The following is a 16,004-nucleotide window of genomic DNA, read 5'->3' as shown; positions in this document are numbered from 1 at the left end:
TGATTGATGGCACGATAAACAACCGTCCTCTTTAAAGCATTTGATTTTGGACGTGGTAACATAATCTGTCCATCATCGGCTGACCTAGTAAAATAAGAATGAACCTGACTGCATCTGACAATTTGTTTGTATAAGAAAACAGGTTGAGACGAAAAGACAGTGTTCCTGAAAAATGTAACCGTGTTGAAAACCAGCCTATTCTCTACCGTTAACCATGAGAGTTGACGGTGCATATAGTGATGGTGTTTGTTCTCATGGAACAATGTAAGACTAACCGTGCAGCTCTGTTCTGGGCAGTTTGCAATTTCTTTAGTTGACCTTTTGGATGCAGAGGACCATTAAATATCACATCACAATATTTTCCCTATGTCTGGTGGTATATTTGATGGCGTTTGGTTTTCCCAGTATAGATGACACTGTGGTGCTTCATCTTCCCAATGCCTTTTATTATTATTATTATTATTAGGGATGTCCGATATTATCGGCCGATATCTGCATTAAAATGTAATATCGGTATCTGTTTTCAAATATTTTATTTTTACATTTCTATAACCTTTATTTACCCAAGCAATTAAGAACAAATTCTGATTTTATTTATTGTCAAAAGTATGCTTATTTTGTGTTAATTCCACAACAAGAGATATGTAATGTTAATTACCTGAAATTATTCAATTTTTTGGGGGGGTGGGGGGGGGGGGGAACCCTGCATATATCGGTATCGGTTGATATCGGTATTGGAAATTAAGAGTTGGACAATATCGGTATATCTGTAAAAAAAAAAGCCAATATCGAGCATCCCTAATTATTATTGTTTATTTATTGGAACCCACATGGCCATGGCGTACTCTTTCATTAAAAATGTCCATCCTTATCCAACTCCCGTCTCAAATCCTTTATAATACTGCTGACATGTCCAGGTTCTACTACATACTTATATTGGATTCAATATAAATGCATACTTTTATTGTTTTGTTTTGTTATTGATCCATGGTGGAATGAAGCCGAACAATAGCCGCACAGGGCGGATCACAGCTGGGGCACACACGGCGGCTCAGGAGCTAGAGCGGTCGTCTGGTAAATCGGAAGGTTCCCGGTTCGATTCCGGCTCCTCCCGGGGCAGCGTGACGAAGTGTCCTTGAGCAAGACGCTTAACCCCCTAACTGCTCCCGATGAGCCGGTCGGTGTGTGTGTGAGTGAATGGGTAAAATGCAGTGGCGTCCTCTCACTAAAAGGCAAGGTATGGCGAGGAGGGGGGTGGGGGGTGAAGGGGGGGTTTCCCCCCCATGGTGGATTTCTTTTGTCAAATCAGTTGTGCAATAATCACTTTTGGTGAGTTGTTTCTATACAATTCAGTTATATGACATTTAGGTATGACACAGGACTACACAAGCATTGCACTGTTATAATCACTAAGCCAGACCTTACCTGTGTCCCTGTATCACTTGTCTCTGCTGCCCTTTGATAAAAAAACATCCCTATGTCCATTTTCCCTTTTTTTTTGGCATATTTCAGTTAGTCACAGCAAAAGTCACCTAGTAAAAGTGAGATAATTGACAATATCAAAACATGCTAGGGCTGTACCGAATAGTTCGAAGCTTCGTTCATAATGTTGACATTCGAATTCTAAATCAACATAAAAAAATTAAAAAAAAAATTTTTATTTCTTTTTAAAAAAAAATTATTTGCCAAGGTATGGCGAGTGCCATACCTTGCCATACCAAATGGACGCCCCTGGTAAAATGTGAGGAATAAAATTGTAAAGCGCTTTGGATAAAAGCTCTATATAAATGCAGCCATTTACCATTTAGAGAGCCGCTAGCATGGCCTCCCTATACATGAGTGTTGCATGATTGTAGACCCCGTCGGGTTCTCCGTGGCCCGTTAACACTTTCGGTGCCAACGACGAGATTTCTCGTTAGTTCATGCCAACCGCTGAGTGCCAGCCGACGAGAGATCTCGTTTTTAATCGTTTTTTTTTTAATCGATTTCCATAAATTTTTCATCAATCTAGCCTCACGTTACCAGTGGGGATCTGTCTGAACTCGAACAGGGAAAATACCGCCCCCTATCGTCTCTCCGGATGGTACTGCACCCCATTGGATTGAATGAAACGCATAGAGAAAAAAAAGTCCTGCTTCCACATTTTACTTGTCGGACAAGTAACCGGAGACGATCGAAGTCATTGCCCACCACCAGAACAGCGGAGAATGTGTGTTTCCAGTACCCAGCGTTGGATCAATAAACTCGATCGATATTTGGAATGGCGATCAGGAATTGGAATAATCTTTTTGGAGAACATCTGATCTGAGGTAAGGAATCTATTTTACCAGTCTTGGGATAATCGGAGCTATTTTCACCTATATATCAGCGTGTGCCATGTGTGTCTGTGTGCGATCAGGAAATAAGAATAGATTTTTTAGCCCGCTTCTATAGCGTGCATAAGTACACATATACTATCGATAATCTAGCGTTTATTTGAAAACGATTCATAAATAGGCCGAAAAATGACATGCGTTTTGTGTATTCCAGTAAAGGGTGTTTATCACAATCTTTATTTTTTTCTGAAACTTTCAAAAAACTAGCGTTCTTTTTTTTTTATCCACTTTTTCTCCCATTTTTCTATATTTTCTCCCATCCCAATTTCGTATCATCCAATTCAACCCTCCCCTGTCACGAACGCTGTTTCTTGCCTCCCATAAGCCGGCTGCAATGTGGACTAAGTCATACATAGCACAAGTCCCCTCCGGTACTTGAGGTAACAGCAGTCGCATCTTTTCACCTGCGCAGCTCGATCTCTCAGTGGCGAGGAGTAACGCGTGGGAGGCTCACGCTGCCCCCGACACTTCCTGATTCTACTGCGCAGGCGCACCAACCGACCTGTAGGAGTCGCTGTCCACAACGCCCGATCCCCACCCATCAGTTTCCCTCCCCCTAATACGGCCAATGTGTAATTAGTATGAACGACCAGCTAAACTGAAAGCAATGTGGAGCGCTGGGCTCGAACAGGCGAGCCCAGCGTCTCCGCATTCGTGGCGAGCGCCTTGCCCACTACGCCACGTAGCCGCCCCAACAAGCGTTTTTCAAAATGGTATAAAACGGAAATTAACGGATAAAAAAAAAAAATCTGTTTCGACAATGTTGACTGCAAACAAGTCATTGATAAGCGACGGCCATATTAGACACATAGCCATAATTTAAGATATAGTTTATGCGTTCGCAAATATGAGAGCTCTGTCATTGAAGTGGGTGGGGTGGCACGCAACGGGGTTCCGGGGCACCGCATGGCTGGCACTGAAAGTGTTAAAGGCTGGTGTAATTAAATGTGTTCTTATTTTCAACATGGTCTTATGAAAACACAAACTCCTTCCCCCCCCCTCGATACATTTAGTCATTTAGCTGAACGCTTTTATCCAAAGCAACTTATAGGTTTCTGTACAACGAGTCAGCAGGAAGGAAGGGTACAACTCTGGCAGCTAAGGGTCAGTAAGATTGTTCGTCAAACAGTGTTGAACTTTGAGTGCATAGTAGTATAGACCTATTAGTATAGGGATAGTAGTATACTAGTATAGACAAGGAAGATTACTTGGTAGCAAAGTGCATGATAGTAAAAGACAGTATGAAGGTTAGTATATATATATATTTTGGTATATAATATATTCCTTTAGTGATCCCCTTAGGGAAATTCAGACATCCTATAGCAGTATGGGGGGGGGGGGGGGGGGGGGTACAGGTATGGGCAGGGTAATAGTAGAAAGATGTAAATATAGACGATAAAATTATATTACAGTAAAGTAAAAAAAAAATTAAATAGGCAGTGTAAATATATATATTAGTATATATATATATAGTATATTATTTCTTTGAATACTCGTCCTACTCTCTCGTGCCCGTCAGAGCTCTTGTCAGGAAGCCACGTGTCCCCCTGTCTGCTAGCGTCGTTAAACACGGCTCACATGGTTCCAGTTCTAAATACCATGATCATGATGCATCCTCATGAACAACGGGGGCATTGTAATTATTACAGAATGTACTTCAAAAGGCAACGCCGCGCCATTGATCTAGCGATGCACAATAGCAAACGCAGCGCGCCGTGGTCCCCCGAGTGTGTGCAAAGTAAAATGCCCACGTTCATCGCAGGAATGCGGCGTGCCCGCCGACGCGTAAGGCTCCGTGACTCGCTTTAACGCGTGTTTTCTCTCTCATGATACGAGCTGCATCCGGTGCTTTGCTAGATGGACCGGTCTTGTGAGTAGAAGAAATTCATTGTAGGTTTCAGACTTGAGGTCTTTTCGCAGGCCGTGTTGGCGATGAGAACGATTAAACCACACTGGCCATGTTCTTTTTAAAGTGGGGGTTCTCGGGGCGGCCGGTTAGCGCAGCGGACTAAGCGTCTGTCTACCACCACAGAGACAGTGGGATCGAATCCAGCTGTGGTGCCTCCGGCTTGGCCGGCCGTCATACTGGCTCGATTGGCAGAGTCAGCGTGAGGGAAGCCGGTGGGTGGGTCCTGGTCGTTGTAAACGGCGACTCCTACAGTTCGGTCGGGGTGCCTGCACAGCGAGGGAAGGATCTGGAGGGAGGTAGTGTGACCTTCCACACGTTGTTACACTCTCCCAGTGAGAGTCCGCGCTGCCAGGTGAAAAGAAGCGGTGGGCTGGGTGCACATGTGTCGGAGGAAGCATGTGATGGTCTCCGCCCTCCCAGACCGACGGTAGGGGGTAGAGTGGCGCAACGACCAGGAAGGGGATTGGGAATTGGCATAACGACTAACATTGGGAGGGAAGAAAAACGGAAAAATAAGGGGGGGAAAGCTTAAAAAAAAAAAAAAAGTAGTTTCAGATTCAGAAAATTTTATTGATTTGGGGCAATTCATATTTGTAGCTTCACGAGTAACAAAAACAACAAAACAAAACATCTCAATGACGGCACGGCAACAACAACATTCCATGCAATACACAATCCAGTAAAAGTAAAAACAGACTACTACGTGTAAAAGGCTACTTAAAATGACTACAGTCTGTTTAAAAGTCTGATAGGTAGCCGAGGGGACAAAAGATTTGGCGTAACGGTTGGTGGAACGTCGTAACGTCGTAACGGCGGCCAGAAGGCAACAGCGAAGACCGCGGAGACAGAGCCTGGAGGGGTTGGTTTGTGTGCGATGCTCGTCCCCTTCTTGACCACCTGGTCCGTCCAGAGAGAACATGGGTCTCTCTGTTTTACTCCAATTATTTTGGAGCACACCAAAGTTGTAGTGGTTGTTGTAGTAGTGAACTGAATAGTGATTCTTATACATCATTACATTAAACCAGCGGTCAGCACCTTTACTATCAAGAGCCTTTTTCCCCCCTCCTCCCACGAAATAAAATTCATCTGGAGCCGCAAAACCTATTTACCCTAAAATGAAGATAACACCGTGTATAATGTTTTATATATAGTTATCCTCTTAACCTCTTTAGCATCAGGCAAAAACAGGGCCATTTTTGTCTTTGTTTTTGACGACCGCATACATTTTTTGCATTAGCTTTATACTTATAGCACATGCATGAGTCTGGTCTTTATTTTATTAAAAAATAAATTATTAGAAGTTAGGCACAGCAACAGTCGGTTCACATCTGAATGTACATGTCTAGCTTATTCGGGTGTATATGGAATGACATTTTTCTAGCATCAACTTGGGATATTTTGTCCCGGCGACTTCTTAAGACTTCTTGGGTCTTTGAAAAGCGCTATACAAAATACATTTATTATTATTATTATATACTAGGGCTGTCCCCGACTAAGGATTTGGATGGTCGACTATGATTGGCCAAAATTTGCCGTTAGTCGACTATTGGTCGACAAAAAAAATAAAAAAGTATTATTATTATTATTTTTTATATATATATATTTTGTCGTTCCATTTGGGCTGTGGGGGGTGCTTAATGTCTGAAGGAGTCGACTGAAGGCTTCTTGTCCTCTGCAAAAGCATGCAATTGGTCCACTGATGGATACATCTTGATATGTGTCTAGTCTAGTGTGTTCATTAGACGGGTGAAATCCTCTTTCAGTGCCTCTGTGCCTGTTTTCTTAGGCAGTTGGCCTCTGGTATGCGTGCCATTAGCGTTAGCCACGCTTCTAGGCCTCTTTCTTTTGGAAAGAATGATAAAAATTAGGGGTGTCAGTTTATCGCGTTAATTAGATTAATTAATTACACAGCAAATTATCGCGTTATGAAAATTAACTCAAAATTAATTACAAAAAAAAAGTTTTTTTTTTTTTTTATAATATTTTTTTTTATATTCGACTAAGAGGTTGGCTGGTCGACTACGGCTCCTTTCGACCGATTAGTCGACTAATCGACGAATAGGGGTCAGCCCTATTATATACATACAAAACAGACATCAGGATAAGTCTGGTCTCTTTTGAAAGGTGGACGACGTTGTTTCGTGGTCGATGACTTGTCATGGTTGATGATGTGTCGTGGTGTGATCAGTCGTTCCTTCACCTAAATGTGTCTAAAAACCAAGGATATGATGGGAAGTCATCACCCGGTCCCACCTTGACATAAATGCCACTTGGGGGCGCAGTAGAGCAGTCGTCTGGTAATCGGAAGCGGTTCCCAGTTCGATTCCGGCTCCTCCCAGCAGCGCGTCGACGTGTCCTTGAGCGAGTCACTGAACCCATAACTGCTCCCGGTGAGCAAGTCGGCACCTTGCATGGTCGCCTCCGCCGTCGGTTTGTGAATGTGAGTGAATTAGGGCTGGGCGATTAATCGATTTTATCGATTAACTGTTTCAGCGGCAATGACGAAGAAAGTCGGGTTAACTCGCTATGCGTTGAGAGCGCCAATCACGAGAAAAGTCGGGTTTTAATCGTTATTTCTTTTATTCGCTATATCCATAAATTTTTCATCCATCCAGCCTGATGTCGTCATTGGGAATGGGTCTGAGCTCGCAAAATCGATAATCTAGTGTTATTTTCAGAACGATTCATAAATCAAGCGAGAAAATGGCACGCTTTCTAAGGAAATACATTGAAGCGCGGTTTGCTCGAGTTTCTTGAGATGAGACGGAATCGCTCTGGAACTATATTCATATTCACCACGGTATAAAACAGAAATGTATGTATGAAAGAATTATCTGTTTTTTGCATGTTAACTGCAAGAAACTCACTGACAATCGACACATTTATTAGATCCATAGCTATAATATTTCATATAGTTTTATCACTCGCAAAACACGGCATTCTCCCCATTGCATTACAGCGATGGCGTTCTAACCAGAAGGTAAACGGCGCCCCCTTGCCGTCCATTGAGTTAATTCGAATGAATGACTTAGGACGATTTAAAAAAATTAAAGGATTTTCACACAAAAAAATCTAATCCCAATAGGGAAATTCATTCTTGTTTGATGATCAAGAGGCACCTTTTATTTGTTTTAAGTGAAGTTTGGTGAAAAAGCAAGTTATTGCACTATTAATCCCAATGGGGACATTTGGTTTGATTTGTGTCGAATAAAAACAAAGCTTATTTGAATGATTTCCTTGGCGTTTCTAGTTAGAGAAAAAAATCGATAAAAAATCGGATGTGGTGTGAAAAAATCGGGAGATTTTATTTTTAGGCCATATCACCCCCACCCCTAGAGTGAATGTGAGGCATAAAGCACAACGGCGTCTTTTCTTGGAAAGGAAGATGAGTCTCCAACGTTCTAGCCTGGTCTGGCACCCCAACATGTCCAACAGAAATAGACTTAACAGCCTGGTCCGAGTGGCAAGTAGAATTACTGGAATAAGTCGGGCTCAGCTTACTGACGTCTACCGTCAACGGCTTCTCAGGAAGGACGAAGGCATTTTGGATTGTTCCCATCGCCCCCTGCAGAGGGGGTTTGAGTTGTTGTTCCCATCGCCCCCTGCAGAGGGGGTTTGAGTTGTTGTTCCCATCGCCCCCCTGCAGAGGGGGTTTGAGTTGTTCCCATCGCCCCCTGCAGAGGGGGTTTGAGTTGTTCCCATCGCCCCCTGCAGAGGGGGTTTGAGTTGTTGTTCCCATCGCCCCCTGCAGAGGGGGTTTGAGTTGTTGTTCCCATCGCCCCCTGCAGAGGGGGTTTGAGTTGTTGTTCCCATCGCCCCCTGCAGAGGGGGTTTGAGTTGTTCCCATCGCCCCCTGCAGAGGGGGTTTGAGTTGTTCCCATCGCCCCCTGCAGAGGGGGTTTGAGTTGTTCCCATCGCCCCCTGCAGAGGGGGTTTGAGTTGTTCCCATCGCCCCCTGCAGAGGGGGTTTGAGTTGTTCCCATCGCCCCCTGCAGAGGGGGTTTGAGTTGTTCCCATCGCCCCCTGCAGAGGGGGTTTGAGTTGTTCCCATCGCCCCCTGCAGAGGGGGTTTGAGTTGTTCCCATCGCCCCCTGCAGAGGGGGTTTGAGTTGTTCCCATCGCCCCCTGCAGAGGGGGTTTGAGTTGTTGTTCCCATCGCCCCCTGCAGAGGGGGTTTGAGTTGTTGTTCCCATCGCCCCCTGCAGAGGGGGTTTGAGTTGTTGTTCCCATCGCCCCCTGCAGAGGGGGTTTGAGTTGTTGTTCCCATCGCCCCCTGCAGAGGGGGTTTGAGTTGTTGTTCCCATCGCCCCCTGCAGAGGGGGTTTGAGTTGTTCCCATCGCCCCCTGCAGAGGGGGTTTGAGTTGTTCCCATCGCCCCCTGCAGAGGGGGTTTGAGTTGTTGTTCCCATCGCCCCCTGCAGAGGGGGTTTGAGTTGTTCCCATCGCCCCCTGCAGAGGGGGTTTGAGTTGTTGCCATCGCCCCCTGCAGAGGGGGTTTGAGTTGTTCCCATCGCCCCCTGCAGAGGGGGTTTGAGTTGTTGCCATCGGGCTGACTATTCAGGAGCCTGAGGGAAGGACTAAGATACTTTAAAGGGGCTATGTATTATAAATGTCATTTCAGTCTCTAGCATTGTATTATAGAAATAGGAGTTTGTATCAATGTGTTTTAGGGTCTAAATACCATATTGGCGGATTGCTCCGATTTCAGCCCAGCCCCTTTCGTCCTCTAGTAAATCGGGTCATTTTGATTTGAAGGCCTGAGTCACGTCATTCGGGCTGTGGGTAGCGCACAGTGATGCGATTGGCTCTGTGGTTGGAGCTAATGCCCGCCCCCATTCTACCTAGACTGACTGTACACAGCGAAACCATTTCCTCATACTCGAGAGGGAGAGAAAGGAAGAGAGGGAGAGGGAGCACTTGGGGGGGGGGGGGGGGGGGGGAAGGCTGAGAGGGAGACACAGGAGAGAAGGTTCTTTGAGACAGGAAGGCTGAGGGAGACACTGGAGAGAAGGTTCTTTATTGAGACAGTAGGAAGGCTGAGAGGGAGACACAGGAGAGATGGTTCTTTATTGAGACAGTAGGAAGGCTGAGAGGGAGACACAGGAGAGAAGGTTCTTTATTGAGACGGTAGGAAGGCTGAGAGGGAGACACTGGAGAGATGGTTCTTTATTGAGACGGTAGGAAGGCTGAGAGGGAGACACTGGAGAGAAGGTTCTTTATTGAGACGGTAGGAAGGCTGAGAGGGAGACACAGGAGAGAAGGTTCTTTATTGAGACGGTAGGAAGGCTGAGAGGGAGACACAGGAGAGAAGGTTCTTTATTGAGACGGTAGGAAGGCTGAGAGGGAGACACTGGAGAGATGGTTCTTTATTGAGACGGTAGGAAGGCTGAGAGGGAGACACTGGAGAGAAGGTTCTTTATTGAGACGGTAGGAAGGCTGAGAGGGAGACACAGGAGAGAAGGTTCTTTATTGAGACGGTAGGAAGGCTGAGAGGGAGACACTGGAGAGAAGGTTCTTTATTGAGACGGTAGGAAGGCTGAGAGGGAGACACAGGAGAGAAGGTTCTTTATTGAGACGGTAGGAAGGCTGAGAGGGAGACACAGGAGAGAAGGTTCTTTGAGACAGGAAGGCTGAGGGAGACACAGGAGAGAAGGTTCTTTATTGAGACGGTAGGAAGGCTGAGAGGGAGACACTGGAGAGAAGGTTCTTTATTGAGACAGTAGGAAGGCTGAGAGGGAGACACAGGAGAGAAGGTTCTTTATTGAGACGGTAGGAAGGCTGAGAGGGAGACACAGGAGAGAAGGTTCTTTATTGAGACGGTAGGAAGGCTGAGAGGGAGACACAGGAGAGAAGGTTCTTTATTGAGACGGTAGGAAGGCTGAGAGGGAGACACTGGAGAGAAGGTTCTTTATTGAGACAGTAGGAAGGCTGAGTGGGAGACAGAGTAGAGGAGACACAGGAGAGAAGGTTCTTTATTGAGACAGTAGGAAGGCTGAGAGGGAGACACAGGAGAGAAGGTTCTTTATTGAGACAGTAGGAAGGCTGAGAGGGAGACACTGGAGAGAAGGTTCTTTATTGAGACAGTAGGAAGGCTGAGAGGGAGACACGGGAGAGAAGGTTCTTTATTGAGACGGTAGGAAGGCTGAGAGGGAGACACAGGAGAGAAGGTTCTTTATTGAGACGGTAGGAAGGCTGAGAGGGAGACACTGGAGAGAAGGTTCTTTATTGAGACAGTAGGAAGGCTGAGTGGGAGACAGAGTAGAGGAGACACAGGAGAGAAGGTTCTTTATTGAGACAGTAGGAAGGCTGAGAGGGAGACACAGGAGAGAAGGTTCTTTATTGAGACAGTAGGAAGGCTGAGAGGGAGACACTGGAGAGAAGGTTCTTTATTGAGACAGTAGGAAGGCTGAGAGGGAGACACAGGAGAGAAGGTTCTTTATTGAGACGGTAGGAAGGCTGAGAGGGAGACACAGGAGAGAAGGTTCTTTATTGAGACTGTAGGAAGGCTGAGAGGGAGAAATGGGAGAGAAGGTTCTTTATTGAGACGGTAGGAAGGCTGAGAGGGAGAAATGGGAGAAGGTTCTTTATTGAGACAGTAGGAAGGCTGAGAGGGAGACACAGGAGAGAAGGTTCTTTATTGAGACGGTAGGAAGGCTGAGAGGGAGAAATGGGAGAGAAGGTTCTTTATTGAGACGGTAGGAAGGCTGAGATCACAAGCAAGGAGGGGAACATGCATTTGCAGAGCTAGGGCTCCTCCTCCTCCTTAACGCTCTCCTCTCTGCCCCCCCCCCCCCCCTCCCCCCCTTCCTCGTGCAGAAATTCAAGATCCGTATCGAGGACCCTCCCAGGCGCAAGCACATGGTGTTCCTGGGCGGGGCCGTGCTGGCCGACATCATGAAGGACAAGGACAACTTCTGGCTGACCAGGGAGGAGTACGAGGAGAAAGGGATGCGTGTGCTGGAGAAGCTGGGAGTCACCGTCAGATAAGGGCCCAGCGCAGGGAAGCCCTGGATCCAGCCAGCTGCTCCGCTTAGCTCCTTCTCCTCCACCCAACAACACCTCCTCCTCCACCCAACAACAACATCTCCTCCACCCAGCTCCTCCTCCACCCAGCTCCGCCACCTGACATCCATTCTCCTGTCGGTCCTAGATGGTCATCAGCCACCTCGTTCATACATGCACACGTCTTCTTCCAAGAGCGAGGAGGGAAGATGGGAGAAGAGGGGGTGGGGTTGGGGTATGGATGATGTGGATAGAGGGGGTGGGGTTGGGGTATGGATGATATAGATAGAGGGGGTGGGGTTGGGGTATGGATGATGTGGATAGAGGTGGTGGGGTTGGGGTATGGATGATGTTGAGGTATGGAGGTGGTGGGGTTGAGGTATGGATGATGTGGATAGAGGTGGTGGGGTTGGGGTATGGATGATGTTGTGGGGTTGAGGTGTGGATGATGGAGGTGGTAGGGTTGAGGTATGGATGATGTGGAGGTGGTGGGGTATGGATGATGTGGATAGAGGTGGTGGGGTTGGGGTATGGATGATGTTGTGGGGTTGAGGTGTGGATGATGGAGGTGGTAGGGTTGAGGTATGGATGATGTGGAGGTGGTTGGGGTATGGATGATGTTGTGGGGTTGAGGTGTGGATGATGGAGGTGGTAGGGTTGAGGTATGGATGATGTGGAGGTGGTGGGGTATGGATGATGTGGATAGAGGTGATGGGGTTGGGGTATGGATGATGTGGATGATGGATGGAGGTGGTGGGGGTGCGGTATGGATGATGTGGTGGGGTAATGGGGGTGGTTGTGAAGGAGCGCTTCCAACTAGGGTTGGGAATTATCCACCTGTTCCTAATACCATATTATCACGATACTCGGGCCACGATATGAAAATATCGATATTCTTGATGCTTTGGAACGCCCTAATTATTATTGCACTTTGATGCCCATGATATTTTCACAATCTGATTTAGATAGATCGTTTTTCTTGACAAAAAAAAAAGCCATGAATAAATTACTTGATGCAATTTGTGGACCTTGAATCAGTCATTGAAGGACTATTTTGTGTCAAAAGCGTAAGTTAATGGACACATTACGTGGCATTTCATTAAAAGCCTAAATCAAATGCACCGATATGTTGTCCGTGCATCGATGTAATATTAACGGAGAGCGGTATCGTGATTCTAGACTGTTATCGTTCAGTTATTCCCACCCCTACAGACTGCAGCTCAACCACTTCTGTCACCCGCCCTCCTGAATTGGCAAAAGAAAAATGTGACCTTGGGATTATTTTGAGATGAAGTTTATTATTATTATTATTATTATTATTAGTAGTAGTATTAGTGAAGCGTTTATAGACGGGGTGTTATCAGATACCCCAACACAGAGGAGGTACTAGAGCTGGCCGATTATATGGAGAGAAATAGCCACCACTATGACGACGATGTATATGATGATATCTGCTTTTAGGTAACTTTGAGGAATCTGTCCCACTGGACGAGCGTTGCGCTGAACTGCGTGATGATGGGATACGGTTTCAAAAACCAAACTGAAGTTTCACTTGACGACGCACTGCTTCAGAAAGAATTTCATGAGAAATCCCACTTTATATCAACTTTTTCACAAATGTGTGCATCGCGAAAACACAAAATCCCACAATACAATCACCCAGAAAGACTATAATTGATCAGTATTGGTATATTGCCCTAGGAGGTACGTTTTTTTTATTTTTTTTTAACCTCCTGCCAGTCTGCTTCGTTTCTGTCGGGGTCTTTGCTTGCTTCTCCCACGAGGCTCTCGTCTGTTCGCAGGCTTCTCTCTCTCTCTCTCTCTCTCTCTCTGTTAGCAGGCTTCTCTCTCTCTCTCTCGTCTGTTCGCAGGCTTCTCTCTCTCTCTCTCGTCTGTTCGCAGGCTTCTCTCTCTCTCGTCTGTTCGCAGGCTTCTCTCTCTCTCGTCTGTTCGCAGGCTTCTCTCTCTCTCTCTCGTCTGTTCGCAGGCTTCTCTCTCTCTCTCTCGTCTGTTCGCAGGCTTCTCTCTCGTCTGTTCGCAGGCTTCTCTCTCTCTCTCTCTCGTCTGTTCGCAGGCTTCTCTCTCTCTCTCGTCTGTTCACAGGCTTCTCTCTCTCTCGTCTGTTCACAGGCTTCTCTCTCTCTCGTCTGTTCGCAGGCTTCTCTCTCTCTCGTCTGTTCGCAGGCTTCTCTCTCTCGTCTGTTCGCAGGCTTCTCTCTCTCTCGTCTGTTCGCAGGCTTCTCTCTCTCGTCTGTTCGCAGGCTTCTCTCTCTCTCGTCTGTTCGCAGGCTTCTCTCTCGTCTGTTCGCAGGCTTCTCTCTCTCTCGTCTGTTCGCAGGCTTCTCTCTCTCTCTCGTCTGTTCACAGGCTTCTCTCTCTCTCTCGTCTGTTCGCAGGCTTCTCTCTCTCGTCTGTTCGCAGGCTTCTCTCTCGTCTGTTCGCAGGCTTCTCTCTCTCTCTCTCGTCTGTTCGCAGGCTTCTCTCTCGTCTGTTCGCAGGCTTCTCTCTCTCTCTCGTCTGTTCGCAGGCTTCTCTCTCTCTCTCGTCTGTTCGCAGGCTTCTCTCTCTCTCTCTCGTCTGTTCGCAGGCTTCTCTCTCTCTCTCGTCTGTTCGCAGGCTTCTCTCTCTCGTCTGTTCGCAGGCTTCTCTCTCGTCTGTTCGCAGGCTTCTCTCTCTCTCGTCTGTTCGCAGGCTTCTCTCTCTCTCGTCTGTTCGCAGGCTTCTCTCTCTCGTCTGTTCGCAGGCTTCTCTCTCGTCTGTTCGCAGGCTTCTCTCTCTCTCGTCTGTTCGCAGGCTTCTCTCTCTCTCTCGTCTGTTCGCAGGCTTCTCTCTCTCTCGTCTGTTCGCAGGCTTCTCTCTCTCTCTCGTCTGTTCGCAGGCTTCTCTCTCGTCTGTTCGCAGGCTTCTCTCTCTCTCTCGTCTGTTCGCAGGCTTCTCTCTCTCTCTCGTCTGTTCGCAGGCTTCTCTCTCGTCTGTTCGCAGGCTTCTCTCTCTCGTCTGTTCGCAGGCTTCTCTGTTCGCAGGCTTCTCTCTCGTCTGTTCGCAGACTTCTCTCTCGTCTGTTCGATTGGGCTTGGGGTAAAAACTCCTCCGGCCTGTCTGCCGCTGTGTATCTTGGAGGACAGAAAGGACCCTCTTCCCGATGATCGGCAAGCATTTCATTCCACCGGCGGCGTGGGGTTCTGCCGTGGGTTCGGCTCCAGCAGGATCCATAGACTCCTCTCCTTCACTCCCGTTTTCTTTTTTTGGTTTCTAATTAGGGATGTCCGATATTATCGGCCTACATTGTCATTAAAATGTAATATCGGAAATTATCTGTATCCTTTTTCAAAAATAAATGTTATTTAATTTTTTTATTTAGCCTTTATTTACCCAGGCAAGCGAGTAAGAACAAATTCTTATTTTATTTATTGTCAAAAGTATGCATAATGTTGTGTTAATTCCACGACAAGAGATATGTGATGTTAATTACCTGAAATTATTCTGTTTTTTTCCCCCCCCGCATATATCGGTATCTGTTATCGGTATCGGAAATTAAGAGTTGGACAATATCGGTAAAAAAAGCCAATATCGAACATCCCTGGTTTCGAATCATTTGACGTTTTTGTTTTGCTTCGGAGGGAGAAAGAGGGTTTTGCCCTTTCCCCCCACGATGGGACTGTTCTCCGTGTGTCCTCTGTGTGTTGTTCTTGCGTTACTCTTCATTCAAACACACCGGCGCGTGGCCCCAGGAACGCACATTCTGCCCTTCGCCGGAAAAACCGATCTAGCTTCAGTTCTGCCCATCGGAACCGTTATTTTTAACGATAAGAAAACTAAATAAAGCAATTCATTCTGAGATCGATAGCATCACTTCCTGATGATAAAAGGAGGACTGGTCGTCACGTCAGAGTGGCGGCGCTCTACGCTCTGCCTGGTGTCGGACTTTGAGTGCCAGTTCTATTGAAGCCTAAACTATCAAAAATATGCCAGCTATCTGAGGGAATATTCATCACTATATCAAACGTTAGCTAGTTAACGAGGCAACAAATTGCAGATGATTCTGACAACCCGAGGTAATAACCCGTTTAAATGTCGGCCGAACTGAACGTTTCGACACGGACACGACGCGTTCACGCTCTGCACACAGTGACGTGACGACCCTTCCTTCTCTTATACTTTCCTTAGTCTCAGCCTAGGAGGAAACAAAGGAGTGGACGGTGACATCACAGAGAGCCAGGCGAGGTGAGCCGCGAAAATGTAACGCTTTTATTTTGTCAATCATTTTTTTTTTTTTTTTTTTTTTTTTAAGCGTTTCTAATGAGACCAGTGTGGTTTAGCGCCCTCTCTCTCCCTGGAGGGGCAGGTCTTCCGGTCCGGTCTCCTCCTAGGTCTCCTCCTATCTGCTCTCTGGGGAAGACCATCAGTGGGTTTGGTTACAAAGGGATGGTCTTTAGTTTGGGCTCCTTTTTTAAAAGTATTTGTGACGTGAATAAGAATGTGGTGTCGGTCGCCATGGAGACCATGTAAAAGCTGGTATTTGCGGTTTCCCTTTTTTTTTTTTTTTGGTTCTCATATGTATATTGGAAGCACTCGACGACACAATATATATTATGTACAATTCTCTCTTCCAGTGCCAAGTTCAGTTAACTGTAGCTGGATCCTATTTTTTTTTCTTTTTTCTTTGGTTGTCCTTTTGTTCCTTTTTGTTCATAGTGTAACTGCCTATACCGCTGATT

General features: G+C 46.5%; 1 protein-coding gene across 1 annotated transcript in view; it reads left to right on the top strand.

Moving 5' to 3' along the window:
- LOC311232531 (actin-related protein 2-B-like) overlaps positions 1 to 11,504 on the top strand; it is a 91,178-nt gene extending 79,674 nt beyond the window's left edge. Inside the window, exon 9 of the mRNA XM_084319358.1 lies at positions 11,101 to 11,504. Within this exon, the coding sequence (XP_084175484.1) occupies positions 11,101 to 11,271 (171 nt within the window). The 3' untranslated portion in view covers positions 11,272 to 11,504. The remainder of the gene's footprint in view (positions 1 to 11,100) is intronic.
- Positions 11,505 to 16,004: the final 4,500 nt, after the last annotated feature.

Source organism: Notolepis coatsorum (genome assembly GCF_963971535.1).
Source record: "Notolepis coatsorum genome assembly, chromosome: 7".
Taxonomy (NCBI): Eukaryota; Metazoa; Chordata; class Actinopteri; order Aulopiformes; family Paralepididae; genus Notolepis; species Notolepis coatsorum.
This window is presented reverse-complemented; position numbering and strand designations above follow the sequence as displayed.